Genomic DNA, 14,771 nt, shown 5'->3' with positions numbered 1-14,771 from the left:
GCACTGGCAGCAGAACGCGCCAACATACACGTCCCCCACGTGATCATTACAATTCGGTGATAACCCAAGTGAACAGCTTTCACCTGTAAACATCAGTATAATAAAATGTGGCACTATAAGGCACGAGTTCCATGTATAAATGAAAAACGTATAAAAACATGGGTGCACATTTTAACTCTGTTCTGCATCTCCCAGTGGTACGGTATCATATTTAACTCCGGTGCCGTCACATACAAATGACATATTCTTGATAATAACGAAAATTGTCCATCAAATAAGTAAGACATTAGGATGGGTGAAGACCTTGATGTGCATCATAAGGTTAACAATACTGATGGGAATCAGCCATTGTCATAGCCTGTAGCGGGATCATTTTGAATCTGTGCTGTGACACCTATCAGCAGACATCTGTATGCGCAGCAACATAGATGCATTGTTGTGTTCTTTTTAATACATGTATTGCGAATTGCTCTTCATAAATTGCATTGTGTAGTGCACTGTACAGAGTATATCAGAGCTCTTAGCATTTTGCAATGGCCTTACATAGTGTTATATGTACATCTATGTATGCGACCATAAATTTCATCTCAAAAAACATATTTTTAAAGGCAAACATATGCCATAAAATATTTCTTCTGGTGCTTTTAATGTTACATTTTCCCAGTAGGATATCATTCTACCCTGTTTCCTCAACCTTTTCACAAATGAAAAAGACCTATTTTGAAGTCTTTCATTGCAATTTAGGCACCTTTGTAATTTTGTTTTGGGACAAAACTACATTGTTCATTGATTTTCTAATTTTAGGAAAAGTATCATTTTATCAATCTACACAGAGTAATGCCAACAGAATATGCTTAAACAAACATTTTACTTACATGTGAAAATGTTCAAAAATTACAGTGCCTTCCGAACAGGCCTCAAACGACTTTCTGAAATCATCAGAACGCTCATCATTGACGGAGCTTTATGTCATTTTATAATACATGTACTGTGTATGTATTGTCTGACTTAGACACCTGTGTGGATAGTGTGCAGTAGGTTTTACCATGTGACTGAAGAGTGTGTTTTGTTTGGTTTAATTGGCAGGACTGGAGTACCACAGAGCACTCACTGCATTATGGCTGCAGTTGGACTGACATTGGAGTCGCCTGACTGCACACTGAGGGCAGATCCGTTTATCAACATTCCGTATGGACCTCGAAAAAAGGTGAGCCTAGGGTCAAGGGCCACAGCAAAACTAATACAGCTAGGTCGTTCAACCGTGGTCAAGCTTGTACTACAAGCAGATCGAGTCTGATGCAGATATCTACATGAAATTACCTGTAGTACAGCAGATATGTATTGCAGCTGAAAGAAGCAAATGTGATAAACAAAACATTGTGAAATGGTTCAGTTTGTCAATCTCCATCTTTATTCCAAATTGACACTATATACATATTGCTTACACGCATGAACAATATCTTTGGAAATTGGTAAAGTCATTATCAGCCATGCACATTCAGGAGCATATCTTTACTGTTGCATGTATGTACAGGAAGGCTGGATATAATAGGCAATTCATCCATTTGAAAATGTGACCATCTTATCATGGAAACCAAAATTACAAGTGTCAGATCTCAAATAACTGTATCCTTGCCTTGATTTATAATCACTCATAAATGTAAATAATAAAAAATAATAATAAAAAATGTTTAAATATATATATATATATATATATAATAAATGTTTAAATATATATGATTAAAATTGTATCTGATGGGCTTAAAGCTTCATGAAAGAGAGAAATAGGTAATTCTTCAAACTTTTCGCATGTTTGCAAGGTGTTTATTCAGACATAATCTGAAGGTTTTGTTCTGTGTAAACTGATAAAATTATACTGTCTGTGAAGCCCTGGAATGGGGCAATCCAACCAATCTTGTTTCTTTCATGAAAGTCAAATTATAGATGTGCACAAATTGCACTGAAAGTTACTCTTTCATATGCACAAAGGTCGAGAAATAGGGTATATAAATGGCGCATTTTAACTGTGTAGCAGCAAAATGTTTATGCTAATTTTTTGATTGGTGTTTTCGCCAAACGGTACTCAAGGACATTTCATTTATAGGGCAGCTATGCAGCACTTTGATGGCAGAAATCAGAGCCCAGTGGAAGGGAAATATTGAGCCTACATTTTAATTATTTTTAAAAAGATTATTAAAAAATTCGCTCTGACACAGAAGGCTATGCATAACAGGATAACATTTCATCAGGTTTGCCCTGAATAGTCTGCATTGTGTGTGAAGACAAAAAAGTTTGGTTAAGCTATAAGAAGATTCAAACAAAAACATACGGCCACATGCACCATCTGACATTCACAAATAAAGAAGACAGCTCTATGTAATATGCAATTAAGATAATCATGTCTGTTGTAGTTTACTGGGAAAAATATTTCAGGTTTTTCATGGTTGTTAGCTGCTTAAGAACACATTGTTACAAGACAAGCATTAAACTTATGCAGGTGACACTACATATACAAACCATTGATTGAGTGTTAAGAGAGGAAACTGGACATGGCTTAGCATTGAATGGCTTTTCTCTAATTTTATTCAATGCAGCAAATGAATGTAGAGGCGTTTAATGACCCTTTTGTATCTGTGCCTAATGTAATGTGAGTTTGTGATGATGTGATGCCTGTATCTCTATCCCAAGATGTATGAATCATTACCAACTTGTTGAGTATCAAGCAAGGTCTGCAAAGCATAAAGCTGGCTGCTGTTGTCAAAGTAAAATATTCTTGAGTACTGCGCAAAACACGATTCAGATAAGCTTCCTGGATCAGCGAGTGAATTAACAGTCAAATGAACACATAAATATAGTTCAGTGGCAGTCTTTGTGCAGGTAAAAACTTGGGCAGAGTGTGTAGCTATAGCTGTAAAGTGTACTATATGTACATCTATATGCAGCTGTATTAGTCAGATCTGAGTCTCCGGCTATCAAACTACTGTAAATATCCCAAAAGCCCTAAAACGTAATTACGCCATTGATTTGTTTATTGCAAAGCATTGTTGGTAAAGACGGGTTCATGCCTTGTTGCTATGGTATCCAGCATTAGCTCTCTAAGTGTCTGCTGGAGAAAAATTTTACAGTTACCAGTGGTTACACACCTTGGTGACCGTGGCACAGACAACTAGTATCCATAATGGCTCACAGCATTTAATATGTTGCATGTAAACAGCATGATATCCAAACCAGATCTGAGACAAAACTGGTACCTCCACATCTGAGTTTTCCAAGAATGTGTTCGCATAAATAAGCAAACATTATTATTGGTTTGGGCTAGTAGACCCTGATGAACAGCTCATTCATGGGGAATTATTTGGATAGAAACAAACAACAAACCATAGCGAATAAGGCCAAATTTTAATGTGATATATTTTTTAAGGTTGCATTGCTAAGGACAGACCCATTCACTACATGCATATATGTGGTTTCAAATCTGCTTATTTAATAATTTTCCAAAAGTCAAGAAATCTGAATTCATTCAGTTGTTGTTTACACGTTTGCTTATGACTTTTACTCAGTTTTATCTTCCTAGCTTACAAGTATTCCGCAGAAACAGTGAAATGTGAGAGCTTACTGGAGTCAAATATGAACGTGTGTGAGAGCAGTATGACTGAAACCTAGCTTGTAACTTGAATAATGCTGACATATATCACAGCTATGTCATTGCAGGCTGTCACATATGTTCAGTTGTTTATTATTGCATCATACGTATCATGACATTTGATTCCTTAATTCCCTGCAGGATATTTTGGAAAATGTTGTGCGGGTAGCAGAACAATTTTCAGTTTCATTATCATTATTAGGGCTCTCCTTTCTGAAATTCTCACCTTTTGTGTCATTTTCTGGCACAAAATGAAATAATGAATGCCCAGAAGAGGAATAAAATGATTTGTGGGCAGTGACGGGGAAGCTAGAGTGTTTGACCTATAATGGGCAATCAGACGATTTATGGGTAGAAGAAACTGAAGTGAACCACTGACTGTTACCAGGTACTACCTGACAAATCACTTCACTTAAAGCCTCAGCCAAAGTAGTGAGAACTGGATTCAAACATAGGACTTTATTGCTCAGCGAGTTAGCTTTAACTGCCCACTGTGCGTGTATGGACATTTAATCTCCGTGCAATGCTGTATCATTGCCACCTCTAGGTACTGAATAAGCTGCGTGTTTGCATTGTCTGTGTGAGTATGTCTGATCAGCTAATGTTGTAATTGTCAAATTATTTATATTTTAGTATCGGGTACATTTTTGAGCTGTAGTTATTATCAGGTAATTGTAAATGACTGTGCCTGCAGACAGAGGCTTAGATGGATTGTTGATCAGATAATGGTAGCTCCAGGTCATGATGACAACACTCACAAGAGTATACATTGCTTTGGACATGCATGCTAATTAATGCAATCACCTTAAAGAAAAGATGTTTTCATATTCTTGAGACAGAGTCTTCATGATTCATGATCAGTGCGAAATCTGACTTCACACACACACACACACACACACACACACACACACACACACACACACACATATATATATATATATAATATGTGTAATATGATATATCTGTTTATTGGTTAGTTAGTGTCTTCAAATAAATTGGCTTAAAAATATACTGAACATTAAACAGCTATTTCCATCTGAATCCATGTTATTTCCAAGACATACATGCTCTGTTGACATGGTAACCATTTCTGGAAACCTTTCTATAGAAGCCTAATAATAGGGGCCTACTTATTTGTATTATGGTGAAAATAGTAAAGAACAAAGATGACATACATGTCTGTTTTACTAAACATATCTTATTTTATCTTTGGTGGTGTCATTCAGTCATATACCCATTTGCGAACGAATTTTGACTTCATAGAAATGCTGAACCAGTAAACAGCATGAACTGATAGAAATGTTCAGATGAAATAAATTGCTTTCTTCATTAAATGAAGAGAATAACCACATTTTGTGCTAGTCTAGGATTAGCAGTAATTTGTGTGTGGAGAGCTATGCCCCCTTATGCTCTTGTTCTGCATTGCGAGACAAGTACCAATAGTGTTTCTTTGCCAACAGAATGATAAATATCTGCAAAGATAATGATAGTAATGTACGTAAAGAGCACAAATGCCCGAGTCCAGAAACTATACGGATAAAGGTGACTTTGATTTGTAGAGATAATACCTCTTGCCTGAAAACAAAATCAAGAAAAGAACCAAATGATGTTTGTACGAGGCTGCATATTGTTGTACCATTAGATGTGAGATTTACTTTATACTTCCCTGCGGCTAAGCCTTCAGATGCATGGGTTAATGTGGAAGGAAAGATGGGAATATGGCTAACTGATCTCAGGACATATATTATTGCCCGTATTAGTTTTCGAAACTTTTCACTGTTCTTGTCAGCAGATGTTGTGATGAACTTGAGTAATTTTGATCAATTTAAAGTGAATAAATTAGAATGTCAAACAGATTTTATAACCTTAATACAAAGAGCTTAGTCTGCATTACCATCCCCTTGTCTAAAAACAATGTGTGATTAGTCTCTATTAGTGTGTGACAATTGTCACCAGGGGATCCGGTCTTCAAATTGTTGATGATATCAAATAAGGACTCAAGATACATGTCTTGACAGTTGTATGTCTGTTTATTTCATGTGCATATTTCACTAGTGTGAGTGAAGTCTAAAAAGGGTTTACATACTAGTCCATGTTTGGATTGCTTGGCAGAGTTGCCATAGCTACTCCCAACGTGAACTGACCATGTTTGCACAAAGGCTACAGTATAACAAAAAATGGATTGAAAATACTAATTAACATTGAAAAAATGTATGAATGATATAAAATATAAACACAAGTTAATTGTAATGAGCAAGTAGACTTATTAACAAATGGTGATCAGTGCAGGTCTCCTGGTCATAATAATTAAGGCAAAGTCTTCCTGAAGACACTATAAACGCAATTCATCACACGAAAATTAAGATTTAGCTACATCGACATCTACAGCTGTGTATAAAACAAAACGTACATTGAATGCCAGCGAATCATACATAACATTCAAAATGGTTGAAATGGTGGTATTTGTCATTTCAACAGAGCTGTAAGTCGCTCACTGTAATTTTTTTTCTCTCTCTCTCTACAGAATTCAGGTCCATCTGTGATCGTTGTTCACCAACCAAAGATCCTGGCCGAATTTAACTTTACAGACCAACTGCATGGTCTTCATCGAGAGTGGGACATGGACTGGAGTGAGGTGGCCCACTCCTCGCTCAATCTGCCCTGCGATGAGTTTGGAGAAAGCCAGCCGTGTCAGAGATTTCACCAGGATTTACGCATGGATGTCAGCGAGAGACTGTCTGACTTGGAGGAAGACAGCTGGCCCCATTCCGACCTGGACCATTGCTCCTTCTCCACTAAACCACATTCCCTAGACACATTCCATAAAGACTTCTCCCTGCCTGCTGTGATCTTAGACGACAGCCTGTCACAAGCTGGGTCAGAGGAAGGTGAGGAGGACGAGCTTACCTGGAACAATGAAGCCCCACCTCAAAACACCCTTCAGAAACCAGGCATGTCCTACCAGCAACGCAGAAAGCAAAAACTCAAAAAGAAAAGACAACTCCTGCTGTCAAAGTCAGGTAGGTGTTGTGCTTCCTTGTTTATTTATTTATTTGCTTCATTTGATTGTTGTTTACCCTAATTCTTCAGCCTTTTCAGCCGCGTCTGCAACCAATATTTTGAGTGAACTATTGGGTGTAGAGAAGTAATTTGCATAGCTTTAGGAAGCTTGCGCCTTCATTGACACAAAGAAAGCATTTTATCTTCACTTCTATATTAACTGTATGCATGTATTCCACAAAAAATTGCTTTAGAGGTTAAAAAGGTTGAAGATTTACAGTTATGCTGTTTTACTTATATGATACCTGTCAGTGTTATGGCTGGAGGATGCTGGTATGTCCTGGGAAGCCACTTAGCTTTGGTAAGACACCATTGAAATTTCCCGCATGTGATAATATCAGATCGTCTGGGTTTGACTGTTGAGTTCAACACTCTGAAATTACCCATAGTCTATATGCTTACATGGTAAAGGATGTCTGTGAACTGTGATCTGTGATCTTGATGAAAAGATGTGATTATGGTCTGTGTGGTATTGAAGTCCCCAGAAATAACTTTCTAGCCATTTTCATGGAAAAAACAAAAAGAGGGAATAAACATAATCAACATATAATTGAATGAATAAGCAACTAAAAAATATGCGACTGTTAAAAGGACTCTTCTGTCTTCCTCATGTATGCCCGAGAATATCCTTCCAGAATGGAGCCTTTATTACCTGTTACAGATCATTCTCAGATTGTAAACCCTTCCCTTAATCTTTTGTGGTATAGCGGATTGTGGGTATATGTGGAGCCAGGAAAGTCTGTTATAACAGTGTTTAATTGGTCTGGGGTCTCCAAATCTCAGGGTGCTAAATCTGGGTAATATCATAGGACTGCCCCTTATCAAGCACCACATAAACATCTTGATTTTTAACTGGAGTTGAACCAGTGAGAGTTGGACAGCTTCAATGGCCTCATGGTTAGAGTTGAACCAGTGAGAGTTGGACAGCTTCAATGGCCTCATGGTTAGAGCGTCTGCCTCGAAGTCGGGAGACCCCAGGGTCAAACCAAGGTCGGGTCATTCCAAAGCAAAAATGGTATTTGCTGCTGCCTCACTTGGCACTCAGCACTGAGAGGTTAGAGCAAGGAAACATGACTGGTTGGCTCGGTGTCGGTGTAATGTGACTGGGTGGGGTGTTATGTCTTCGGCATGATAATTCAGTATTGGTAGGACTTTGGCAGAATGGACCCACCCTGCCACAAGAAGACACAATATATGTACACACACCTAATGACTGCTTGTTGCCATATGACTGAAAAATTGTTATGTGCGACGTTAAACCCCAAAGCATACGTACATTCATACATACATACATACCTGGGAGAGCTGGATTCAGGTCTTTGATCCCAGTGGTCAGGGATTTATCAGTGTGACAAAAACAGTACCTTCGCTGAATTGGCCAGGGAGACACCCACTGAAGAAGTCAGACAGTGGGGCACATGACACATGCCAGTCTTAAGTATTTAAACAGTAATACTCTCTCAAGTTTAAAGCATTGTAACCCTTTGAGATCAAAAACGGTTTAACAAATTTCGTGCATTTGAATTGTGTCAGTAGTTTGAAGTTAAAAAGAATGAATGGTTGACTGAGGGTTAATATCACTTGGCAATATTGCGGCCTTATTATGGCATGGGCATGTTTAAATCAAGAGACAATAAACCCAGAAACTTAGGAAAATAACATTTTGCTTCTGTTTTTCTGCCATATGATCTGTTCAGTGTGAGTACTTGCGTACTCCAAACAGCTGTCTGGAAATCAGGCAAAACAGAACGGAAGAAAATTTGTAGTGTTTACTACATGGTGGGAAGCAGAAATGCAACTTAATGTGTTAATGTTTACATGTAAGTCACAATTAGTGATGCTTCATGTGTGATAATATTGTGTGATAATATTGTGAGATTAGGCACTGTACATGGTAGTATTCAGTAATTAAGGTAACCAGTCCTGATGGCTCAGTTGGTAGAGTGTCCCCTTTGGGGGCAGTAGATCCAGGGTCAGTCCTGGGTCGGGTCATACCTAAGACCTTAAAAGAGGAAGATGTAGCTTCCTCGCTTGGCATTCAGCATTAAGGGTATAGTGCAACCACTGGTGGGGCAACTTACTTTGCCTTCAGTAAATTGTCTCAGTAAAGTAGCACTAGATAAAAGAGCGCAGGAAATCTATCCTGTAACAAGGAGTTACATTACACATACATGCACTCTAAGGACTCCTTCATCGTCATATGACTGAAAAATTGTTAGGTATGACATTAAACCCTATGCACTCACTCACGCAATATAAATAAGGGGGGATAATCCTTCATTATGAAATAGAGACTTACTTCCCTTGAATCAGTTATGTGTTGATCCTGTTGTATGACCTGACTAACACCTTAAAGTTTAGGTAATTCCCTTTTCTTAATTTCCCTGCAATTACCTCTGGAATGAGATGCATGAACAAGAACAGAGGTTGCTTATAAAAAGTAATAAGCTAAAACAGCATTTTTCTACTAAACCGGAAGATGACATAATGGCATGTTTTATTTATTTATTTGATTGGTGACATGCTCAAGAATATTTCACTTATTTCGAGGCTGCCAGCTTTGTGGTTGGCAGAAACTAGGCAGCATAATGGTATATACTGTAATTCTTCAACCTTTTCACATGTTTGCAAGTTGATTATTCAAGCATATTCTGAAGGCATCATTCGGTGTGACTGATCAAACTACTTTTTGTGAAACCCTAAAACTGACCAATCCAACCTCTGTAGCTTTGTCTCCCAAATCAAATTAAAATTGTGCATAAATTGCTCTTTCATGTCTGAAAAAAGTGGAGTTAATAGGGTATACTTTGGTGCAATGAACAGAAAATTATGAAACATTTCATGCCTTTTCTACATTACAATAACAAATATTGGTAATTGACTCCAAAAGAGTGCAGGTACATGAATATATGAAGAATGGTTGAGGCAGTTATTGGTTCACAAAATCAGTTTAAGCTGAATGAGAGTGTTTGCCATGTTTACCCAGCAATATATGTGAAGACAGGCAGAAGGTTAGCCTATGATGAGTTACCTAAATACAAATTTGTAAGAACTACAATGGGTTTCACACCTGCTTTTGAACCAGTAGTTCACCACAAAAGCAACCCCCCACCCCCACCCCACCCTGCCCATATAAAAAAAAAAAATATATATATATATATATATATATATATATATATATATATATATATATATAAACAAACTTAACCACCTCTTGTAACATGGATGAAAACATGTAAGGTTAGTAAGTTCAGCTGTCTTACATGCACATTAAGCTACTTAAAACCTTTTGAAGAATTTGTGTGTATGTACTAACTTATGTACTCAAGCTATTTTGCTCGTACAGAGCATTCATTGGATAACACGAATTTCATTATTTTTCACTGATGAGCATGGAATTAATGGATTTAAATGGCTTGCCATGGAGAGTGTACAATAATGGGTCTCTCAATATAAATACTCTCTAATTGTCCTGGTTTGAACCATTACGTATATACTTCATTCATTGTAACATTATTCATCCTTAATTTAACCAGTGTAAAGAAAAAAAAATCATAAAAATAAAAAATAACAATAATACAAACAAAAAAAAAACCTTTTTTTTAATTTCTTAAATTCGCATAACCCCGTCAAGTTAACCCGTTACACAGTCGTGCCCTATAAATCCAGTGAAACGTGCAAGTACTGACAGCGCCCGCTGTGTTGGCAACGTGCCAGGGGAATCCTCACATGTGGTAAACATTCCAAGCGCTTCCGCATCGACCCTGTACCACTTAACCTAGGTGATTTCGCACTGCACAGTAACAATACGCAGAAGTTCTCAATAAAGCAAGTCTTCTTGTCAGAATTTAATACTTTTGAGCGAACATGGAGTGAACGGTTTATCAATGGTGACCTACTTCTGTCGTGTAACCGAGATAGTTCAGCGTACTAGATTTTCTGTGTCTATCGCTTCCGGCTTTCTCACCAGGGTAGTATTCGTGCGCATGGTTACGGGAGATGCCCAATATGGCCGAGAAGGCGAAGATGAAGCGGCAGAATAATCTCGATGTTCTGCTTCAGGCAGGTAAATGCAAGCAATTTAGGATAGGGTTTCGGTCGCAACTAAGGTCTGTAGTTCTTTTCCTAACACATCGGAAAAATATCAAGGATTGCCAGCTGCAGATAAGCGCTCGCTCCTGAGTACTCAATACCAGGAAGTGACAATACATGCTGGTTTTCGACTCACTTCCTGTTATTATTGAACCATCGTCTGCACTAGGAACGAACTGATATAAACTTGTAATTATACGAATGGATTTTGATGACTGCTGCGAATTAATAGCTACTTATAATAAAGCAAATTTTGTCATTTGTATCACTATTGTGTTTGACAGCTCGATGACATAAGTAAATGTTCATTAAAACTGGCGGTGAGTTAGATGGCAGAGCCTACGAAAAGTCGAAAGGCATTTCCGCCTTTGTCAATGTCACTCACTGTCAGTCATAATGGGTCATCACAAAGTGCTCATTCAGGAAAAACATAAACATATTTATTAGCACATTTTGTTGTGAAGGTGTGAAATGTTAAAATACAGTGAAAGCACATTCCGTTTGTTGTTTAGTGGGGAGGAGGCGTCCACAATCTCCATAGCAGACATTATGATGCAGTCTTTGATCTTTATAATAACTGCTTCTTCACCGTTTTTGGGGTGTTGTGTTATCAAGTATGCTCCCAACATTATTTTCCAAACTTTTACTCGGTATTTGAAGCCTTCAATTTACAAAACGGATAACTGTGCACGGTGATTGATGATGTGTAAAAATACAGTAATGCGTGCTACATTATTTGTTTATATTATGGTATTACTTCAACCTTATCGCATGTTTCCAAGGTATATATTCAAGCATATTATGAATGAATTGTTCTGTGCACACTGGTAATATTATTTTGTTGTGAAGTCTTGAAATTGGCCAATTCAGCCATTGTCTCCAAAATCAAATTTAAAATGTGCATAAATTGCACTGAAAGTTGTTCTTTTGTATGTGAAAAGGTCGAAGAAATATTTTTTTAGTTAAGCATTTTATTTTTTTTGTTTTCATACATTAAGCATATTTAGATTTTTTTTCTGTGTGAACCAGTGAAAAATTCTTATATTGCAGTTCTTAACACCAGTCCCCCACCCTCCACAGAAATGCAAGAATGAAACAATAATTGAATTATTTGTCCTTGCTTTAATGCTGTGGGACAGTCAATTCTCATAATTACGGGCTAAATAGTGGTCAGTTTTTTTCACTTTCACCAGCAGCCTAATCTTCTTGCTACATATGTTTTAGAATATTTCAGTTGAATTTCCTCACCAGGGGATATGGTTAATTGCTTCATACAAAATCTGAGACTAATCGCTTGTATAAACTTTACGTTGTATGTATTCTTCTTTCTTTCATAAGAATGTCCTTTAAATCAATAAATTTATATACAAAAGGATTGAAGTACGTGTTTGCCTGTAGTCACTAAGGATAGTGATCTAGCTAGTACATACTTTGTACAGTCAATGTCCTGTACTAACAGTGAAGTTGGGATGTTAATGCTGTTTGGTCAGATATAGCCATGCTCTACAGTTAATTTAAAATGGTTTCTCTTGCAACCAGTTTGGGGTCTTCTTAAATGGACCTAATATTTGATGGTGAGCAAGATGCAGATTTATATTTGTAGGTGTGGACTGCTGAACCTGACTTTATTGTTTCTAATGAGCAGTGTCTCAGTCAAATGTGGGTTTAGTACCCAAAAGCAACATGCGGATGGTCGTGGGTTTCCTTCAGGTTTACTCCCACCATAATGCCTACTTCCATTGTTTGTTCCATAACTTTCATGTTTTATGCATTGTTAGACAAGGGAGACAACTCTCAACACATTTCTAGCTTTAAGATTCTTGAGTAGGATCAACCTGCAGTGACTCAGACATTTACCATGGTCATCTTGTTTCCCCATATTAATAATTCCAAATTTCATTCACGCTTTATTTTTTTGGTATTATTAATTCCTCTGTTTCTTCAATGTGTTAATTCCATTTTAATAGTTGTACATAAAGTTAACACTTCTAGATGTCTACTGACATGTGTCCAACTTTAAGTGGACAATCAAATGTTCAGTTTTACGCAGTGTTTTCCTGTTGACTATTGACACACTCAGGTCATTATATTAGAAACATGGCAGAGATTGACTTTTTTGCCTTGGTTTCCTCCCCTTGTAGTGTCGATCACGGTTTTTGTACAGATCATTGGGAACTATGAGTACTTTATAATACGCGATCAGTAGAAATGAAGATCGTATTTGATTTAGTAGATTTATAATTTACTTTGACTCTGTCGTATGGTTTTATATGCAATTCCTGAGTAACCAGCGCATTGTGGGAATCTTTGTGCTGCCTCATTGGCATGTTATCTCATCATGCTGACAGTTTAGATTTGCGACAGATTCCCGTTTTAGTTCTTTAGGTTCATTTTTTGGAAAATATGTTCCCAGGGTATTTAAACATTTACGAGGCAAATGCAGCTCATATTTTTTGTTTATTTAAGTGAACCAACTGAAAAATTCTGAATTTCGTTTGTTAGGAAGTCCCTTAAAGATATCTTGTCTTTTCAGGTATGTCAAATACATTCCCAGATGTTTTTGACTGAAAATAAATGGCAAGCTTTCATGGATATATGGATGATGTATTTCAGCTGTCGTTAAATCTTTTTCAGAAACCTGAAATTATTTTGAACAGTCTTGAAAAACTATTGTAATCAACATATTTGTTAAAGAGCAACATGTATTAGAATTTATGCGGTTTATAGAAATTGCAGTTATCATTCTTTTACATTAAAGTGGAAGTAGAAGTAGTCCATGTATGCATACTGTCCTAGAAAACCATTTCACCTAGTTATAAATTTAGGGAGAACCTTTTTTCATAAGAGGCGGATATCACAAAAAAGAATTCCACATTTGTCTAATTATTGTTTGTTTCAGATGTGCTGAATTTTGATATACAATGCATGTATCTATAAATCATTTTTACACATCTGATTTTTTTTTCGTGGTATGTGCAGGACGGAATGTTTTGAGATATCAAAAAGTGAATTTTAGCTATCAGAGAAACATGTATTGAAATAAATGAGTCTGTGCCCTATCTGGAAAACTTTATCTCTGAAATAAATAGACATCACTATAACAGAATGTAAAGTAAGTAGGGGCTAAAGAAGGATTTCACACTAGTTAATAAATATATGTATATGTGTATATATATATATATGTGTGTGTGTGTTCCCGTTTATATCCAGTTCAAGGGGAGTAACTCTCAAGTAAACTGAAACTGTTCCCTGTCAGTGGCTTGGGTTATGTCCCCTTGAATTTTTGTTTCAGAAAGTAAACTAGTATTCTGTAAGACATCGGAAGCTAGAGGCCACAAAAGTGACGTGGCAAAAAGTGACCTTTTCCCCAATGCCTTAACAATGGATGGGTATTTTGTTTTAGACACGAAAGGGTGGTCATGTGACCCCCAACTTCAGACCTGTCTTACAGAGTGGCTTAGATTCAGATTTCAATCAAAATAACAAGGCAATTCCACCAATAAATACCATTACTTAAAACTTTGTCTCACGTTGTAAGTGTCTTTTTAAATTTGCATGAACTGTCCAAACATTTATAATCCACAATGGTATTAATTACTCTCTGACCCACCTGGTTGCTTCAGTTCAGGTCATGATCATGAAGGCAGACATGTACCAGTGAGCCTTTAGTTGTCATTCCAGTTACATGTATAGTCAACTTTACTAGCCTAGCATTACTTTTTGGAAAAGGGTCGTGGACTGTACATGTAATAGAGATCTAGTAAAACTCTTTCCGCCTCTATCAAGACGGTCCAAAGCTGTGAACTCATTTGTTCTTTCCTTTATTACATAAAAATTATCAGTGCACATATGCTCGTAAAACATGTATGAAGTTCACATGCACTGCAAAGTCACATACGAAAATGTTGCATTCTACTGTCATTTGGACCGTTTGTGTAGGTCGTCCTTGAGTCTCCCATCAACACTGTACTGAGAG

The 14,771-nt window shown here is 37.1% G+C and overlaps 1 protein-coding gene across 1 annotated transcript in view; it reads left to right on the top strand.

Moving 5' to 3' along the window:
• LOC135474115 (ETS-related transcription factor Elf-3-like) overlaps positions 1-14,771 on the top strand; it is a 61,233-nt gene that overhangs the window by 14,001 nt on the left and 32,461 nt on the right. The window contains exons 2-3 of the mRNA XM_064754130.1: positions 1,087-1,207; positions 6,168-6,663. Of these exons, the coding sequence (XP_064610200.1) occupies positions 1,118-1,207; positions 6,168-6,663 (586 nt within the window). The 5' untranslated portion in view covers positions 1,087-1,117. The remainder of the gene's footprint in view (positions 1-1,086; positions 1,208-6,167; positions 6,664-14,771) is intronic.

This window comes from Liolophura sinensis, chromosome 8, assembly GCF_032854445.1.
Source record: "Liolophura sinensis isolate JHLJ2023 chromosome 8, CUHK_Ljap_v2, whole genome shotgun sequence".
Taxonomy (NCBI): domain Eukaryota; kingdom Metazoa; phylum Mollusca; class Polyplacophora; order Chitonida; family Chitonidae; genus Liolophura; species Liolophura sinensis.
The sequence above is the reverse complement of the archived record's forward strand: the minus strand, read 5'-3'. Positions and strand labels throughout refer to the sequence as shown.